Source organism: Nematostella vectensis, chromosome 2 (genome assembly GCF_932526225.1).
Source record: "Nematostella vectensis chromosome 2, jaNemVect1.1, whole genome shotgun sequence".
Lineage (NCBI taxonomy): Eukaryota > Metazoa > Cnidaria > Anthozoa > Actiniaria > Edwardsiidae > Nematostella > Nematostella vectensis.
In genome coordinates, this window is record NC_064035.1 from 20,100,523 (window position 1) to 20,120,915 (window position 20,393).

The 20,393-nt window shown below is 39.9% G+C and overlaps 3 protein-coding genes across 3 annotated transcripts; all 3 read left to right on the forward strand.

The window, feature by feature from the left end:
- The first annotated feature begins 994 nt into the window (after positions 1 to 994).
- Positions 995 to 4,876, forward strand: LOC5500589 (protein NLRC5-like). The gene is made up of 2 exons (XM_048723742.1): positions 995 to 1,694; positions 2,426 to 4,876. The coding sequence occupies exon 2, from the start codon at positions 2,586 to 2,588 to the stop codon at positions 4,599 to 4,601; it is 2,016 nt and encodes a 671-aa protein (XP_048579699.1). The 5' UTR covers positions 995 to 1,694; positions 2,426 to 2,585; the 3' UTR covers positions 4,602 to 4,876.
- Positions 4,841 to 6,556, forward strand: LOC125560935 (NACHT, LRR and PYD domains-containing protein 12-like). Its single transcript, XM_048723384.1, has 3 exons — positions 4,841 to 5,288; positions 5,863 to 6,060; positions 6,501 to 6,556. Exons 1-3 carry the CDS (start codon positions 4,841 to 4,843, stop codon positions 6,554 to 6,556), a joined length of 702 nt encoding a protein of 233 aa, XP_048579341.1.
- An 8,162-nt stretch (positions 6,557 to 14,718) lies between these two features.
- On the forward strand, positions 14,719 to 18,401 carry LOC116615562 (NLR family CARD domain-containing protein 3-like). Its single transcript, XM_032377270.2, has one exon. It carries the CDS (start codon positions 14,905 to 14,907, stop codon positions 18,286 to 18,288), a length of 3,384 nt encoding a protein of 1,127 aa, XP_032233161.2. The 5' UTR covers positions 14,719 to 14,904; the 3' UTR covers positions 18,289 to 18,401.
- Positions 18,402 to 20,393: the final 1,992 nt, after the last annotated feature.

Sequence of the window (20,393 nt, forward strand, 5' to 3'; positions counted from 1 at the left end):
CCTTGCACCAATTCGGGATCGTATTTCATTTTGCTATCAGACTCTTGTGACGCAAAACAAACTTTCTGCCTTTGATCCAAAGCCCTGATCACAAAACTCTGAGGGGTTTCCCCGGGAGCTTGAGCCAAAATTGCTAATTCTTGATACAGTTCTGTTGCATTTTTTTCCTGATAATGCGAGCGCAAAATGTGTCTTAATTGGGCCAGAGTCAAGCTTGGAATACCTTCCAAGTAGCTGCGAAGTCTCATTCCTGGGCAAATGGACTTTATTACTGCATCGACCACCTCAACTTCTGTGTGTCCTTTCTTTAGTCCAGAGTCAATTTGTCTCACGAGACTGACAAAACTTAACTTATCTTTCTGTCCTGGCTCTCCAATTTGCCCAGAAATCTTCATTTCTCTCTTTATATCCGAAATGTAGAGACCTTTCTTTGATTCCATACCCATAAGCTTGTTCATTTGATCCTTCAGAGCTTGGAGCTCCTCGCTCGGACTTGCACTTGCACTCGTGTTTGGCTGGGCTTGTTTTTCTTGTTTGGGCTTCGTTGCTCCAGAAATCGCCGAAATAACCTCCTCTAATCCCTTCAGGTAGCTGACTGCTTGGTCTCCTTTGCTCTCAAGCTCGTTATCCACAGCTTGTGAGATCCTTCTGACCCGTTTCAACCTAGATAGTTTGTCGTCCTCGTGTAGCTTCAAAAAGTTTTCCACTTCGTGTAACTGTTCGGCCGTCAAGCGACACAAACTCTCTTCGATACTAAGCTGAAGTTCTTCAGTCATCTTCTGAATCCGTTTTCCCGTCTGAGCCCCCAATATGTTACCTTATAATTTGTGAAAACTCGAGTAACATTAAAAATAAACCGAAAATAAACCACACAGGAACAAACATGGCGGTCAACACGTTTTCTTCTTCTTCTACCCACACTGCATTATGGGTAATACAATATTTTTCTATGGGGGGGTGGGCAAGTGCTTAATTCCAAGGGTAACACATTCACACATTTCACAATTTTTGTTTAGAAGAAGCTGGAGACCAGTGTCCAATCTGTTCCCCTCACCTTGCTGAAAAAATTGCAGAAATCTGTTCAGCATTTAATGAAAGCTTGTTGAAACCAACAGCAAAATCTACTAGAACCCCACAAAGCAATCAAGAACCTGGTAGTAATGATGAGAATGACAGCATTAATGTCAAAAGAAATTGTGACCCTGAATACTATGACTCTGCACAATGGGAATCCCACATTGACAGCGAGTTAAATTCATTTGTTGTTGCACAACCACAACTGAGACACAATGTTCCTAATCACCAGGCTGCACCTTCACAGGCAATTAACATCCAAGTTACCACTCATCCAGTTGGTTCATCTACATTTTGGTTCTTTCCTCCTTACATATCTCAGTCAACTCTACTTGGAAGAAATGGATCTAATGCATTTACTTTTATCTCACTAATTTTGGCCCATTCATATATCACTTCTGCAAACCGAACCAGTATACAGCTCAGCCGTGGTCCTCCCATAAACCCTCATTGGCTTTCAATGATGTTATCTGCAATTGTTCGTGGCAACAGCATATATGACACTGTGACGAATGGTTGCGGGTCTCCATTCTTTAGTGTTGTTAAGGCAAAACCACATCTAGATTCAGTCATTGGGACTGTTTCTCTTGAAGACACCCTCGATCTGTTAATTACATCAGGTAATCCACAGGTTTTACAAAGTTCACTTGCATTTTATCTGCAAAGGCTTGATCGCGAACAGAACTAAGCAGCAATAGTCATAGCTAATGGAATGACAATATCTCTGGTCGGACACGATTCAAAGATCTATGTTCTAGATAGCCATCTACACTATGCACACGGCCATAACTTTGGAGCGATGATCGAAATGAGTCCCAAGGCTGACTTGGAAGAGTTCCTCAGGAATATAAAGAAACTAATCTCGCCCACATTTGATGTTTGCTCCCTGACATTTGTCTCGTTTTCACGGCAGCAGTAGAACTTTTGAGTTTCGCGTGCCAGCAAATCCCACAAACGCCGTCAAACTTGAGGATTTTACCCTCGATCCAGCAAAAAATCTTCCTGGAACCTTAACACGAGTACATTTTCTTGGTGTATGTGTAATTTTTTGCTCCCGTTAAGTCCATTTTGAGCCAAACGTTTGTGTTTATTGTAACAGCTTTGGGAAACTCGTGTTTCGTCCGCCATTTTGAATGACTCTTGTCTCGCGCATGCGCAGTCGTTCTGCCGCGGTGTCGTGACGTCGTAACTCTTACCATCCACAGGAAACCCGATAAGAGCGCCTGGGACTAGGCTGCTTTTAAAAATCTCTCATGTTGTATTTGCCATCGCTCCGAGCATTTACTTTACTTTACTTTACTAGTATATTTTACTCTATCAAATTTTAAGATGCCCCCTATTTCATTTCAAGTACACAGTAAACATCAATGGAAAAGGTGGGAGGCCTGTGGTCTCATTAATTCATTGATCATCCGCTGGAATTAAAGAAGTCGTCGTGGGCGCGAGCTCCGTCTACGCCCCTGAGATATTTCCCAACGCAATCCAACATTAAACTCAAGTGCAGCCAAAAAATGGAGCAGTGTCTTCACTTATTGGAACCAGAAACTCTGACTTGGTACAGCTATGTTGCGGGTTTTGCATGGTTTGTAGTATTTGTCGTGTTTATCGGCCCCACTTCGGATTTTTATGAGAACGAATCCCGCGCGGATTTCAAATGCAAGACAGAATCAGTGAAAGATAATGCTTGGATTACTAAACAATGCTTTGGAAATTACGAGAAGGACTACATAAAAATTATCCCTATATTCGTGTTTGTACTGATCAACTTCTTCGTTATCCTCCTTGTGTTTGTGATTTACTCGTGTTTTACAAAGAGGAGAGTCGAGAGGATTAAAAACCACGAAACAAATGATGCCGAACTCCAGCCACTTCAGCCAACCCAGCCAGAGAAGAAAACCAAATTAGTTTGGTCCTACATTGGTCAACTCACCGCAAGGATTCTATTGGGAATAATATTTATGGTGTCACAAACTGGGTATTTTTACCCCCATGGCTTTCCGTCGAACTTTGAATGCAGATCTATCAAACGGCAAAGGAATTCCACTGCTGTCGTTATCGCCAACATAACGTATGATTGTTATAATCAGGCGGCGAGTAAGAAAAAACATTGGGTAATGGGGTTATTGGTGGTAAATGGAGTTTTTGCTTTCGTTGCCTTCGTAGAATTTCTGTGGGTGTTATACACGGTTAAAAGAAGGAGAGCTTGTTTCAATGATTTGCAATTTTATCAAAATTTCTTAGGAGGTTCCAATAAGCAACAACTTAAATTATCGAATATCATCAGCAAAATGAAAACAAACTTCTTGGAACACACAAAGAGACTTGCTGATCTCAGAACACCATTTCGTTCTAATCCTGGGGAAGGCCGTCAGCCACACGACCTGGAAACAGATAAGATTTATGTGGATGTCACAATCCATAAGAACAGAGCAACAATGGATTTCCCCCATAAAAGATCTGAACAATTGAAAGTGTACCCACCAAAACGTTGTAAGGACACTCTTGAGCTTAAACAGATAGCAGATATAATCGATGCTGAACACAAAAATGTGCTTCTTGTTGGCCGACCTGGCATTGGGAAGACAATGATGTGCACCAGGCTCCTGCGATTGTGGGCTGAAAGCGAGTCCAGTGATGAGGTAGCTTTGTCTATTGCTTTTCGGAATGTTTCCTCTACTTCTGACATCAATATCAGGGACCTTTTGACTCTTTCTACTACAACACAAGGACTTGATGATAATGAGATAAGCTACATTTTAAACTACATTACTGCAAACCCTAGCAAGCTCATTTTGTGTTTAGATGGTGTTGATGAATTTTCATCTAGATCAAATATTTCTCAAAGTGAAGATTTGGACTTAAGAAGCACAGATGGGAAAATGGCCCCACATATACTTTTTCGTAAGATATGGTCTAGAAAACTCCTATGCGAAGCAACAGTTATAACAACAACACGTCCAACTGCTGTTGAATGTCTGAGGGAACTTCCTGAAGACTGTTTGAATAGAACTGTTGAGATTCTTGGATTCTCATTTGAACAAGTCAAAGACTATGTCACCAAATTTTCAGAGAGCCGACCAAAGATATGGGAACACATACAACAGAATGCAAATCTACTTTCCCTCTGCTACATTCCAGTAAACTGCTTTATTATTTGTCATTGTCTTCTTCATAGTTGTGATCATTTGCTGCCTGTAAAGATTACAGAGATTTACAGTATTTTTGTGAAAATATTCTTCCACAAGCGAAATCACAACAGAAAAGCGTATGGATGTTCAAAATGTGACCTTAGAACTTACATGTACAAACCCTTTGAAGACCTGAAACCTGAAAATGAAAAGGTGTTCAAGAGGCTTGGAGAGCTAGCATTTGAAGGAATTAGAGATGGGAAGTTGATATTCGAGTCTGTTAAGATAGATGATGCATTATTAGATTGTGGGCTGCTTCACAGTTTACCTGAAATACCTTCAAATTCACTGGTGGAGCCCCCTAAACAATACTTTTGCTTTATTTGCAGGAGTTTCTAGCAGCTAAACATGTGACTGACACAAATTCGGAAGAAGATTTAAAGAGCTTTGTTGAGAACCATATCAATGACGGTGCATGGCAAATAGTCACACGGTTTGTGGCAGGGCTTTCCAATACCCATGAAGTCACATGCAGACTCCTTCCAGAAAGAGTGACTGATCAAAAGGAGTGGCCAGTTGCAGAAGACACAACACTTGCTGTGGATGTGTGCCACTGCTTATATGAATCAGCTAGTGAGATGGAGGCTAAAGCATTGCTGCAGGGTAAACTTGAAGGAATGGACTTAAATATAGTTGACTTTTCCAAATGTGGACTTGGACCCGCTGACATGTCTGCTGTTGTGAATGTATTGAAGCATGCACCTAACCTCAATACACTATTAATAACCCATAATGATATTGGTTTGTTTGGCTGTAAGGAAGTTCTAACATTGTTGCAGAATTTTGGCAATAAACTTACTAAATTGGACCTCACATTCAACAGCATAGGAGATGAAGAAGCAAAGTACATATGTGAGGCACTTAGACATGAGAATTGTAAACTTACTCAATTGGACCTTACAACCAACAACATAGGAGATGAAGAAGCAAAGTACATATGTGAGGCACTTAGACATGAGAATTGTAAACTTACTCATTTGAACATGAGTGATAACTATATGGGAGATGAAGGAGCAAAGTACATAGGTGAGGCACTTGCACATGAGAATTGTAAACTTACTCATTTGAAAATCTTTAATGAATATTGGGAATGAAGGAGCAAAGTACATAGGTGAGGCACTTGGACATGAGAATTGTAAACTTACTCATGTGGAAATCTTTATGAATATAGGGAATGAAGGAGCAAAGTACATTGGTGAGGTACTTAGTCATGAGAATTGTAAACTTACTCATTTGAACATCAGCAATAATAATATAGGAGATGAAGGAGAAAACTACATATGTGAGGAACTTAGACATGAGAATTGTAAACTTACTCAGTTGGACATCAGCTTTAATTTATAGGGGATGAAGGAGCAAAGTACATAGGTGAGGCACTTGCACATGAGAATTGTAAACTTACTCAGTTGGACATGTATAAAAACAATATAGGAGATGAAGGAGCAAAGTACATAGGTGAGGCACTTGCACATGAGAATTGTAAACTTACTCATTTGAAAATCTTTAATGAATATTGGGAATGAAGGAGCAAAGTACATAGGTGAGGCACTTGGACATGAGAATTGTAAACTTACTCATGTGGAAATCTTTATGAATATAGGGAATGAAGGAGCAAAGTACATTGGTGAGGTACTTAGTCATGAGAATTGTAAACTTACTCATTTGAACATCAGCAATAATAATATAGGAGATGAAGGAGAAAAGTACATATGTGAGGAACTTAGACATGAGAATTGTAAACTTACTCAGTTGGACATCAGCTTTAATTATATAGGGGATGAAGAAGCAAAGTACATAGGTGAGGCACTTGCACATGAGAATTGTAAACTTACTCAGTTGGACATGTATAAAAACAATATAGGAGATGAAGGAGCAAAGTACATAGGTGAGGCACTTGCACATGAGAATTGTAAACTTACTCAGTTGGACATGTATAAAAACAATATAGGAGATGAAGGAGCAAAGTACATAGGTGAGGCACTTGGACATGAGAATTGTAAACTTACTATGCTGGACATGTATGATAACAATATAGGAGATGAAGGAGCAAAGTACATAGGTGAGGCACCTAGTCATGAGAATTGTAAACTTACTCGGTTGATATTTGTAAAATATGTAATCGGGTGGCATCTTATTACCTAGCTCGAATATTTTACGGTTGATCACCTTTAATTGTCTTATATCCTAGAAGAAAGGTCACAATAAACTCTCATTGCTCTGTGATGTGTATTTATTCAGAAAAAGTGGTATTTCTAACGTCTGAGCAGTTCAGGGATTTCGCGATACTTGTATAGGCACCAAGTATATGTTATAATAAAATTGAGGTATGTCATTATATGATTCTTGACAAGAACTTCTACACAATTTGTGATAAATATTTACGATTTGGGACCTCGGGTAGCTCTCGACGTCGCCTCTCGCTTACGTTGGCACCTGAATCTGTTTATGCTGCCATAGGTTCCTTATAATTGCTCGTCGCCAATGTTGTAAACACAGTCAAACTTTGTTTATTTATGAAGTTTTTTATCCTATCAACATGCCCACTTGGACTATCAAATGTCAATCAACCAGAAGAATACAGGAAGTGACGGTCTAGACTATGAAATCGATCTCATCATCCCTTACACTACACGCATCCCTTACACTACATGCAAGAAACCACAATGGTGTTTTTCTATATTTCTATATTAATACAAATCAAAACAAAAGGCCCAACTTGTCGTGATCATAAACCAGAAGAATAAATATACACCAAAAACTGGTACTCGATTCTGCCAAACCCTGGGCCCAACACCCCCTCCCCCCTCAAATCCAAGCCCCAACTTCCTTTTCGCTAATTTAAGAATGGCACAGAGATAAACAACAAATACCTGTGTCTCTAGAAAACGACCACCTCGTCGACGACTTTAACAAAGACATTTGAGTCTACTTCGAAGAAGATGACGTTTGAATTAGGTCCTATAAAAACTTTACCTTCATGAATCTCTTGCTCAGTATTATATTAAAACCACTTAAATTCGGCACCCAAAGAAATGAGACCCCTCCTCTGATGACAGCCCCCCAAAAGACCCCCCCTAAATCGGCGCCTAAAAAAACGTACCCCCCCCCCTTTAGTAATTAATGACCGCTCCGCTCCGACTTCTTCAGACGTCTTATTAAAGACGAAAATTTGGTCTAATACCATTTTTGGTGTATTGTCTTTAATCTTTAAAATAAGATTACATTAGTGAAAAAAAACATTGTTATTTTTATTTGCCAGTGTTAGTCTAAGCCTCCTCTTGCAAAAAGGACTCATCCACTTGTTGAATAATGTTGTCGATGAATTTTTACATCTCCTATAACTTGTTGTAAATAGTCTTTTTACATCTTCTATTATCTGTTGTAATTATGTAGTTTTTAAAGGGGTCAGCAGTAAATGGCCATGCTGTTGCAGCTACCCTGCCTATTGTGGCGAAGCTAATAAAATAAAAAAATAAACCTTGTGATTCAAATTACCATTATTATTATGATCGAGGAATTATGGGGATGTCAAAGAGAAGCTACTGTAATGATTCGAATAAGCGCTCGGGGCGCTCAAGGGCGGAAAGTTTATTTATGGAGGGGGGGAACGTTTGCAGAATACCCGTCCACGATTTTAAGCCCCTTCTTAAACGAGCCGGGTCCGCGGTGCTGTAATCAAGATATGAATAATAAAAAATACAAACTCAAAAAGTCAGAGAGAACCCAGCATGTAAATGCTACACGGGAACGCTAAGATCCAACTGATATTTTAATTAAGGTACCGGAAAGGCGATGAGAAAGACAGTTAACAATCAAGCTTAACCTTAAAGCCAGCTAGGGAATAAATAAAAAAAGCTTAAGGCCTCAGTTATAATTAAAAAATATACATTTTTATTAAAAAAAACATACATAGCAAAAACATGTTACAGAAAAAAGATGAAAGAAGTTGAAAAATGACTTGCATATTTTGATGAATTAGAAATCAATACCTCCATAACCTACCTTAGTTTCCTTTCCTTGCTAGTTTAAGGTCCAGAAAAAGTATTGCAAAAAGCACATTGGAATTGCTGAAATGGTGGTGCCTGCTAGAGCGCGGCAGTAACACTTAACTCATAATCACAACTTGTCGCTTGGGCTCTATATTACTCTTTAAGGAGCGAGTCACACATTCACACTTTTTTCATTTAACTGGTGATGACTTGACAAGTTTTGTTAAAAGAACCACCGAACCGATTGTTCAACATCTCCCAGTCCATTTAAAAGGATTTTGAATGGCTCAAAAGACAAAATTAAATTTTACTTGGAAATAGCATAAGATCATTTTCCAAAATGAAAGGTGGCCGAGTTATTACTTTTCGGATAAGTACGTTGGGTAATTGTTATGAAAGTCGGGTTTTCGCAAGAAAAGGATCATAGAGTTTTTATTTGGTAAACAAGAGCAAACATCAATAGGGATTTTTTATCAGTTTGTTCATTTTCGCAATTACATATTTTAAATTTTGAATAAATATAGAGATTTCTTCGTAGCTAGGACTGTAAAGAATTGAGGTGTTATAATACATTATATTTCGGTGTATAGCCATTCACGCATTTACAACAATTAAACAGAAAATAAAAATATTCGCTTTACAATGAATTCTTGTCTTTTAGAAAAATGTGTTCAGCAAGCCTAGCCCTGTTACCAATGGCACCTTCCATTATGGTTAAAGTCAAATAAATTAAATGGCAAATTCTCATCTCGCATACAACTTTGACGTTAGCTTTTAGTCATTAAAACTCACCTATAAATATAGGACGAGGCCTTTAATAGACGAAAGATGCAAATTTCAACAGCAGATCGCAGCCGGGATTCAACTGGAAATCAATTTAGGTGTAACATCGCTGTTCAAAATATCGTCAGGAATGTGTACTTGGCTTCCGTAAAAATATAAACTATAATGAAGCAAGTTTGCGTTAAAACAAAACTATCCGTGTTTTCTTTTTCGTGTTTTGTTCATATTTTTTTCTTCCGGAATACCAACTGTGCGGGGGAATGTTTCGTCAAAGAGAATTTGTTTAGATTCATCAACCTTCCATCACACGCAAGCCAGTCACAGCTTAGGAACTTTTTCCAAAAACTCAAGAAACACGGATACTTTGACTTTTAAGGAACACAAGAAAATATGGTCTTGACAAACTTTACAACGGCCGTGAAATAAGCCTTTCAATGGAATAGTAATTGTCTAATTATTTTTTTTTTAACTGGGAAAGTAAAAATGGAGATCCAGTAGAGAAAGACCCCCCGTTGTCACAAGAAATGAGATATGAGGAGTCACAAAGTTGCGGCCAACGTAGTTTTACATTTACATGAATAAAAATATAAACTTACCGAGTTTAAAAACAAAATAACACAAATCACCGAGACGTGATGTAAACTAAAACACTGGAAAATTATCAACAATTTATCACTATTGTTGGCTCATCTCCATCACGATGTTTCCAAGCGAATTTTACATCCACCCTGGGGAGCGGGAATATCTCCACAATAGCATTTCTAGTTCGTTAACCAAAACGAGAGGCAAAACAGCAGAGGAAAAAGAAATGAAAAAATCTACACAATCTGTGTTAATTGAGATGATACATCTAATGTATAACAACACGGTATGACAAACCACGCTATAACAACATTCTAGAGAAGAAAATCGGAAAAAAATCTTACCTAAGAAGGATGACTTATCTTTGTTAAAGCCCCTGTCTGATATCATAGAGTGTTCTAGAGCAATCCCCACTCTTTTATGGCTGTGAGAATCACTAATCGGTACTCTGCAAAGATGGGGACGGGTGAAGAGGGTGCTAATGGAATAATTGTGCTCGCTCACTGGCTGCCAAAAGCTCATTGGCGCTTGCAGATGTGCCGAGAGGAATGCAATTTACGGGTTATTAGTGTTTAAATCTAGAAGCGCTTGGGACGGAACCATAGAAGAAGAAAAACACCTGGGTAAGGAAGACGGTGTTCTTTAATCACTACCAAATAGAATAAAGAATACTATGGAAGTTGTTTATGAACTGATTGGAAGTATGTCTCATGTAAGTGGATAAAAAAAAATCGGACCTCGGATCCTGAAGCGTGGATCCCAGAGAGGTGAGACCGCGTACCGAAACGTTGAACCGGGATCCCAAGTGAAAGCGGTTCCTGGATACCAGGGATTTAATAGCATTGACCTACCTTGAACTTGTTGCTGGCTGTATGTCGTCATTCTTACAGAATTTGACTATCTGTCTGGTCATTAACAATACTCAATGGCAAAAGCTTCACTGGACACCAAATATACTCGAGCAATAGTTGTTGTCGCTTACGGGAGATTAATACAAGGCTGAAAGCTATCGTGACAATAAGGATTTTATTTGTTTGGTTTATTGCATGGTTTATTGAAAACTATAAATGTAAACAAAACAAACTTGTAATAGTTGACTCGTGAATATATGTACATGCTCGAAGATCCAGCGTACATTGCGGGCGCTCCCAAAGGTCATCCCCGCGTACTTTGCGGGACTTAGAGCGCCCGCAAAGTACGCTGGATCTTCGAGCATAATATATGTACGTTTGTGATGGAACCATGCTTTCTTGGTCTGAATCGGGTATTCGTGCCAAGACGCAGGGGCAGACAGGAAACAGATTCCAACCCCCCATCTATTTTAAGTTTTTTACAGTCCTCCAAGTGAAACACCGCTGTACCTAGTATCAGCGGTATCCAAATTTTCTAACAGTGCTTTGCGGTCAAAACTCTATTTAGTCTTGTTTGCTTTGCCTATGTGAGAAAATAAAGTTTAATAAATTAATCATCATATCTCTCTAAATGCTGTGTTTTCTGAAACCAAATTGATTCCAAAGTTGTTTACATCCGGGTCTGTCTCTGTGGGAAAGGCGTGTTGACTGGCCGTCTCTTCGTGGATGTCAACTTCGTCCCCACGGTCTCCTGGGTATTTTTCAATATGGTGAAGAAGACCCTGGGGACGAGCTTGCGTGGATGTTTGAGTGGATATCCAGAATGCTTCGCAATCTGTAATGGCATGAGATGGTTAAATTTTGCATTCGTGTTGTTCAATGTTGTCTCAATATCATATTCAATGTTATTTCAATGCATTTTGCATTCGTGTTCTTAAAAATGATCGACTTGATCTCTAGCTACCAAAAAAACGTCGCGTTTTTCAATAGATCAGCAGAATCATATATGCTCAAAAACTACGTTCTTACAACCGTCAATAATTTAATTTGAAGCAAAAAAATAAAAAAATAAAACAAAATCAACCGTTTTTAGTCGAACACAGTGTCAACTGTCCTTAAAGTCCATATAACCTTTCAGAGTTGATAGACTTTGTCAATTCTTTATATTTTCATCTTTCAAATGGTATGTGGTTCGTATGGACCCTATAAAACACGCGTTCGCGCGAATAACTCAAATCTGTAATATTGAGGTATTTTGGTCAACCTTCGGAAAAAAGGCCGTGAACTGAAAGGCTGTCAACCAAATTACATGAGAAAACATATGCGCGCGCTGAAGAACGTTGTGTAGTTACAACTATTACCGTCATCTTTATATCTCACCTTGTAGTCAAATGATTATTTAAGTTCAGGAAACAAATCTGCAAAATTAAGCAGATATTTTTTAGTCTTTGAATTGTTTTTGCATTGTGGGCGCGCGCTGCATTCGCAATCAAGAATGGCGACATTCTCACGAGCGCGCGCTGTTTTTGAAACCTACGACAAAACGATATTTTCGTTTTTTCGCATACAATTCTCGACTTTAAATTATTCTACGCTTTATTGTGGGTAGCATTGCAATAGAAAACAATTGGCCAATATTTTGTGGTATTACCCTTTCTGAATTTTAACGGATTTAAGGAAAATAAGTTGTTTCAGATTTTCCCGCCAAAACTTGGAATTATTCACTCGATTCAATCTCCTTTCGCGCGGCCATGAAAATTTTCAAAAATCTGTAGAAAATTCAAATTTCAATCAAATTCAATTCCCTTTTCAGAATTTGAAAGTTTATCTATGCTTTGATTTGGCTAGATTGATATTAATGAAAGGTTTTAAGAACTTTAAACCTCAGCCTAGTCCCAGGCGTTCTTACCGGGTTTCCTGTGCTCAGAGATAAACCGTGAGGTAGCCTGGGGGCTGGAACGAGCTCACCCACAGAACGCCTAGTGAAATTCGCCAAGAAAGTCCCTGATTGCTGAAAACGGTCCCTGATTTTACCTTGCCTATGCATTGACCTCACGGCTTAGATATTTGTCATTTCACGACTTAGGGCTTGTTTCCCGAGAAAGGAAAGCATCCTCTACACATTTGGAGGTTTGTTTGCTTCTATTATTTTCATCGTAAAAGCTTGCACGAAGCTCCGAATTTTGGAGAAAATTGACTCAAGACTTGTTTTGATCGTCGCTGGAATCTACTACGCATTTGTAAAAATCTTCCCCATGCCACTTTCCTCTTATTACAGCTAAGTTGTTCTCATTTGTATTTCTTTTTATTTCTTCCGCGAGTTATGTTTCCATGTATAACTAAAGTTACTTTAACAAATGTGGAGAAGTCAAAAATCGAAATCCATCGTGTTTTGATTTCGTGCAGCCATATGCAGCCAGCAAAAAAATATTGTGTTATTAAATTCTTGATGGCAATAGATTTTCTCTTAGCTATAAATCGGAATAACCCTGCTATCTGTGCTATACAATATGTGTTATTGAATGAAGTTTCACATTTTTTTAATATCTTGGTTGTTTGTTATAGAATCCTTTGATCAGTCCTGTAGAATACTAAGCGAATGCGTCTAATGAGTTTTTTTGTTAGGTCTCCGAAGCCACTTGAGCAGTATTCTATTCACTACAGTGACATTTGCATGATGGATGTTTATTTATTTTTTTTATTTGTTTTACAAGAGTAGCTGTTTAAAAACATTAGCCTGGTGGGATGTATTTTGAAAATCATGGGCCATTATAGCCAGAATTTTTTTAGGGGTTTAGTTTTGCTTTTCAGCAAACCATTTTTCTCTCAGGTTTCTTCTGTCGCAGTGGTACTACCTAGGTATCCCAGTTCCCCTTAGCCTACAGTGATACTAATTTATCTTTCATTTGAACACAACTCCCAGTAAAGTGGGTTAGTTTGACCAAATTCCTCACCTTCACCTAGCTACAGCCCTGCTTACTTGCTTGATAACATTATTCTTTAGTAAAGCTAAACTCGCATAACATAAACTAATTGAAATGTCATCATCGTGTTCCATCTACTCCTACCAGAAACTACAGTCTAATATTTTGGCCATTAACTATTTCTTTCTTTCGCTACCAGCACATGCAGCTCTCTGTGAGATTATAGGAGTGACACAAAAATGTTCTGATAAAAGCCTTTATACAATCACCTGATCTGTTAAAGCTAAGGGCAAAGACAAGGGCAACTTGGGATATACTGGAGTGATTTCTAAGGGTAAATTTAGTGGCAACAATGAAAATAAAATACAAATTCTGTGTTTAGTTGATGTTAGCCTCATGTAGTGCATCATGCATTGATCACCCTCGCATACCCAGGTGTTGGTTGAGTGGGAAGCATCTGCCCCCTACCCTCACCCCTAGCTATGTGCCAGACTTGAGAACAATCATAAGCTCAAACATTGGTTTATATCAAAAGCAAAATGGTTCAAATTTCCAGATCAAGAACTTGGACTATTTGTGTACCTTCAGAAGACTTATCCAAACTTTTTGAGTAAAAAATATCAAATAGTTTTATTTTTTTCAGACCAAAGGTTGTTCCCTTTGAAAGAAGCTGAGCTGCCATTTAAAAGGCTTCAAATACTAACACTTCATTGCTAAAACAACACCCGGATAAGATTATCAACTAGCTATTGAGGACAAACTGAACATTCCGAAAAAACAATTACAGTTAAAAACAAAACAACAAAAGCTGCAGTGTTTCTATTTATCATCGCCAACAAACAAAAAGTTTAAGTATAAAATCTGAAACTAAATTTGACATTGAAACAGCTAAAATAAGTCATTACCAAGAGTGTCAGTTCGTTATGCACACCGCTGAGAAATTATCAAAGATGACCAATATGAGCATGTGTGCGGTTATGCGTGGAACAAACTCCTACAAACATCTCATCGAATCTTCGAGGCAAAACAGCCAAGCCAACCCATAAAAAACAAGCGTCTTTGAACGTATTCCTCCGTTTGCTACTTTTACATAACATAAGGTTGATTTTCCTGCAGCATATTCGCTATTCTCTGGTTGCCATTTTGGATTTGGCGAATTTCACTAGGCGTTCGTGGAGATGGTTTCCTGTGACGTCACAACTCTTACCATCCACAGGAAACCCGATAAGAGCGCCTGGGACTAGGCTCCTTAAACCTCTCATATTGTATTTGCCATCGCTCCGAGCATTTACTTTTCTTTACTAGTATGTTTTACTCTATCAAATTTTAAGATGCCCCCTATTTCATTTCTAGTACACAGTAAACATCAATGGAAAAGGTGGGAGGCCTGTGGTCTCATTAATTCATTGATCATCCGCTGGAATTAAAGAAGTCGTCGTGGGCGCGAGCTCCGTATACGCCCCTGAGATATTTCCCAACGCAGTCCAACATTAAACTCAAGTGCAGCCAAAAAATGGAGCAGTGTCTTCATTTATTGGAACCAGAAACTCTGACTTGGTACAGCTATGTTGCGGGTTTTGCATGGATTGTAGTATTTGTCGTGTTTATCGGCCCCACTTCGGATTTTTATGAGAACGAATCTCGCGCGGACTTCAAATGCAAGACAGAATCATTGAAAGATAATGCTTGGATTACTAAACAATGCTTTGGAAATTACGAAAAGGACTACATGAAAATCATCCCTATATTCGTGTTTGTACTGATCAACTTTTTCGTTATCCTCGTTGTGTTTGTGATCTACTCGTGTTTTACAAAGAGGAGAGTCGAGAGGATTAAAAACCACGAAACAAATGATGCCGAACGCCAGCCACTTCAGCCAACCCAGCCAGAGAACAAAACCAAATTAGTTTGGTCCTACATTGGTCAACTCACCGCCAGAATTCTATTGGGAATAATATTTATGGTGTCACAAACTGGGTATTTTTACCCTAATGGCTTTCCGTCGAGCTTTGAATGCAGATCTATCAAACGGCAAAGGAATTCCACTGCTGTCGTTTTCGCCAACATAACGTATGATTGTTATAACCAGGCGGCGAGTAAGAAAAAACATTGGGTAATGGGGTTATTGGTGGTAAATGGAGTTTTTGCTTTCGTTGCCTTCGTAGAATTTCTGTGGGTGTTATACACGGTTAAAAGAAGGAGAGCTTGTTTCAATGATTTGCAATTTTATCAAAATTTCTTAGGAGGGTCCAATAAGCAACAACTTAAATTATCGAATATCATCAGCAAAATGAAAACAAACTTCTTGGAACACACAAAGAGACTTGCTGATCTCAGAACACCATTTCGTTCTAATCCTGGGGAAGGCCGTCAGCCACACGACCTGGAAACAGATAAGATTTATGTGAATGTCACAATCCATAAGAACAGAGCAACAATGGATTTCCCCCATGAAAGATCTGAACAATTGAAAGTGTACCCACCAAAACTTGGTAAGGACACTCGTGAGCTAAAACAGCTAGCAGATATAATCGATGCTGAACACAAAAATGTGCTTGTTGTTGGCCGACCTGGCATTGGGAAGACAATGATGTGCACCAGGCTCCTGCGATTGTGGGCTGAAAGCGAGTCCAGTGATGAGGTAGCTTTGTCTATTGCTTTTCGGAATGTTTCCTCTACTTCTGACATCAATATCAGGGACCTTTTGACTCTTTCTACTACAACACAAGGACTTGATGATAATGAGATAAGCTACATTTTAAACTACATTACTGCAAACCCTAGCAAGCTCATTTTGTGTTTAGATGGTGTTGATGAATTTTCATCTAGATCAAATATTTCCCAAAGTGAAGATTTGGACTTAAGAAGCACAGATGGGAAAATGGCCCCACATATACTTTTTCGTAAGATATGGTCTAGAAAACTCCTATGTGAAGCAACAGTTATAACAACAACACGTCCAACTGCTGTTGAATGTCTGAGGGAACTTCCTGAAGACTGTTTGAATAGAACTGTTGAGATTCTTGGATTCTTCTTTGAACAAGTCAAAGACTATGTCACCAAATTTTCCGAGAGCCGACCAAAGATATGGGAACACATACACCAGAATGCAAATCTACTTTCCCTCTGCTACATTCCAGTAAACTGCTTTATTATTTGTCATTGTCTTCTCCAAATTTGTAAACTTTCAACTAGTTCTGATCATGTGCTGCCTGTAAAGATTACAGAGATTTACAGTATTTTTGTGAAAATATTCTTCCACATGCGAAATCACAACAGAAAAGCTTATGGATGTTCAAAATGTGACCTTAGAACTTACATGTACAAACCCTTTGAAGACCTGAAACCTGAAAATGAAAAGGTGCTCAAGAGGCTTGGAAAGCTAGCATTTGAAGGAATTAGAGATAGGAAATTGATATTCGAGTCTGTTAAGATAGATGATGCATTATTAGATTGTGGGCTGCTTCACAGTTTACCTGAAATACCTTCAAATTCACTGGTAGAGCCCCCTAAACAATACTTTTGCTTCATTCACCTGACAGTGCAGGAGTTTCTAGCAGCTAAATATGTGACAGACACATATTCGGAAGAAAATTTAAAGAGCTTTGTTGAGAACCATATCAATGACGGTGCATGGCAAATAGTCACACGGTTTGTGGCAGGGCTTTCCAATACCCATAAAGTCACATGCAGACTCCTTCCAGAAAGAGTGACTGATCAAAAGAAGTGGCCAGTTGCAGAAGACAAAACACTTGCTGTGGATGTGTGCCACTGCTTATATGAATCAGCTAGTGAGATGGAGGCTAAAGCATTGGTGCAGGGTAAACTTGAAAGAATGGACTTAAATATAGTTACCTTTCCCACATGTCAACTTGGACCTGCTGACATGTCTGCTGTTGTGAATGTATTGAAGCATGCGCCTAACCTCAATACACTATTAATAACCCATAATGATATTGGTTTGTTTGGCTGTAAGGAAGTTCTAACATTGTTGCAGAATTTTGGCAATACACTTACTAAATTGGACCTCACACTCAACAGCATAGGAGATGAAGGGGCAAAGTACATAGGTGAGGCACTTGGACATGAGAATTGTAAACTTACTAAGTTGAACATCAGCGATAATAATATAGGAGATGAAGGAGCAAAGTACATAGGTGAGGCACTTGGACATGAGAATTGTAAACTTACTAAGTTGAACATCAGCGATAATAATATAGGAGATGAAGGAGCAAAGTACATAGGTGAGGCACTTGGACATGAGAATTGTAAACTTACTAAGTTGAACATCAGCGATAATAATATAGGAGATGAAGGAGCAAAGTACATAGGTGAGGCACTTGCAAATGAGAATTGTAAACTTACTCATTTGAACATGAGAAGAAACAATATAGGAGATGAAGGAGCAAAGTACATATGTGAGGAACTTAGACATGAGAATTGTAAACTTACTCAGTTAGACATCAAGTATACTTATATAGGAGATGAAGGAGCAAAGTACATAGGTGAGGCACTTGGACATGAGAATTGTAAACTTACTCAGTTAGACATCAGCCATACTTATATAGGAGATGAAGGAGCAAAGTACATATGTGAGGCACTCAGACATGAGAATTGTAAACTTACTGAGTTAGAAATCAGCCATACTAATATAGGAGATGAAGGAGCAAAGTACATAGGTGAGGCACTTAGTCATGAGGATTGTAAACTTACTCAGTTGTACATCGGCTCTAATAATATAGGATATCAAGGATTAAAGTACATAGGTGAGGCATTTAGACATAAGAATTGTAAACTTACTATGTTGAACATGTGTGGTAACCATATAGGAGATGAAGGAGCAAAGTACATAGGTGAGGCCCTGAAACACAGATTTGTACTATACACCCCATTTTAATGATTTTGTACACATAACATTGCTTCATTTGTTACATATTTTTCCTTTTTATATAGTTTTACCGTATAGAGATTGGTATTTTATTACGTTATAATAAAATTTCAATTGAGGTATTATTTTTGTCATTATATGATTCTTGTCAAGAACTTCTACACGATTTGTGATAAATATTTACGATTTGGGGACCTCGGGTAGCTCTCGACGTCGCCTCTCGCTTACGTTGGCACCGGAATCTGTTTATGCTGCCATAGGTTCCTTTATCGCTCGTCGCCAATGTTATAAACACAGTCAAACTTTGTTCATTGGACTATCGAATGTCAATCAACCAGAAGAATACAGGAAGTGACGGTCTAGACTATGTAATCGATCTCGACGTCGCCTCTCGCTTACGTTGGCACCGGAATCTGTTTCTGCTGCCATAGGTTCCTTAATCGCTCGTCGCCAATGTTATAAACACACTCAAACTTTGTTCATTGGACTATCGAATGTCAATCAACCAGACGAATACAGGAAGTGACGGTCTAGACTATGTAATCGATCTCGACGGCGCCTCTCTCTTACGTTAGCACCGGAATCTGTTTATGCTGGGGGGGGGGACCAGGGGGTTTCAGAGAAACTAGTGGGAGGCGCAGATCGCCCCTTCGGGCCTCCCAGCCCCGTCTCCCGTCTTAGGCCTGGGAGGTGCGAATCCCCCCTCCGAGCCCCCCAGCCACGTCTCTATATCAAGCGTATAATGTTTCACGTACATGAATAATTAGGGCAATCGTTCATGTAGGCCGGGCGCGTTTCACGTACATGAATAATTAGGGCAATTGTTCATGTAGGCCGGGCGCGTTTCGCGTACATGAATAATTAATTAGGGCTGTAGGCCGGGCGCGCGCGTACATGAATAATTAGGGCTGCAGGCCGGGAGCGTTTCGCGTACATGAATAATTAGGGCTGCAGGCCGGGCGCGTTTCGCGTACATGAATAATTAATTAGGGCTTCAGGCCGGGCGCGCGCTATATTTTTCCAATGATGCAGTCCGAACCCCCAAGGACTTGCAATTAGACATCCGTCTGTCCTGTGGTATACCGAGCGTTCGAAGGATGAAGTGCGGAAAAGATTATTGCGGGTGGCTAAAGATCGGCCACGCACGCAACACGTGCGGCCGGAGGTGCATGGACACCTACTGCAAGGTGCACCTCCAAAGGCTCCGTAAGGGCAGCCCCCTCCCCGTGCCGTGCAGGGTCTGCGGCATAGGGACTCAGTCGGAGACGCGATTGTGCCGCCCCTGCGGAGCGAATCGTGAAGGGCAGAGGATGCGTGCCATCGAGAGGCGCGCTCGGGGATGGTTCGCACTCGTCCTGTCTGACATCGCAGCCCGCAGTACGGTCAATTAGAGACTGGGTGGCGCGGGGCATACTCAAACGCTCAGTTAGAGACAGGGTGGCACAAGGTGTGCCCAAACATGGAGGCTTACATAGAAGAGGTTCTCGGTTGCATGCGTGACAAAGAGGCGCCCGCCTTACTGGCGGGGCTGGTCCAGAACATCCTGGACGAGAACATCCCCGACGATGTCAAACACAAGCTGCTTAAGCCGCTCGTACCGGAGAAAGTGTGGACGGAGGAAGTCGACCCTTTGCTGCCGGGACGGCAGCAAGAGGGCCCAGAGGGCTTAGACCCCGAGGAGTACTATTCTCTCTTCGTCAGCGGCGCCCATCTTCGGGGCCAAGACATAAGCGCCAGTGTTTACCAGGAGATACGAGATCTTGGTGGAACAGATGTCATTTTCTCTAAAGCCGGTTGTGCGGGTGCCTGATATTAGTGACACCGGCTCGGTGTGGTGGGTCTCGCACGAGCGAGAGTCTCTGCGGGCGAACGCAGTGCTTCCGCTGGTGCTCGAGATGGTAGACCCCTGTGCCGGATCACCCCTTACACGAGAGTATACATCAAAGAGATACCAAACTTTATTTTAACGCGAGTCCTTTTCGTACAATAATCCTTGGATTTAAACTTTAACTCGGTAAAACCTAAATACAAACAACAGGTGCATTACAATTGCGGTCTCCATCCTACAAAAAGAACATTAAATCAGGGAAATACTAGGTAAATACTCACACTTT

What these genes read in the sequence shown, in the direction of transcription:
- LOC5500589 (XM_048723742.1), top strand. Translation starts at nt 2,586, where the DNA reads ATGGAGCAGTGTCTTCACTTATTGGAACCAGAAACTCTGACTTGGTAC.
- LOC125560935 (XM_048723384.1), top strand. Translation starts at nt 4,841, where the DNA reads ATGGAGGCTAAAGCATTGCTGCAGGGTAAACTTGAAGGAATGGACTTA. An exon ending in TGAAGGAGCAAAGTACATAG is followed by an intron (nt 5,289 to 5,862) that starts GTGAGGCACTTG and finishes TTATGAATATAG; the next exon opens with GGAATGAAGGAGCAAAGTAC. An exon ending in TGAAGAAGCAAAGTACATAG is followed by an intron (nt 6,061 to 6,500) that starts GTGAGGCACTTG and finishes GTATTTATTCAG; the next exon opens with AAAAAGTGGTATTTCTAACG.
- LOC116615562 (XM_032377270.2), top strand. Translation starts at nt 14,905, where the DNA reads ATGGAGCAGTGTCTTCATTTATTGGAACCAGAAACTCTGACTTGGTAC.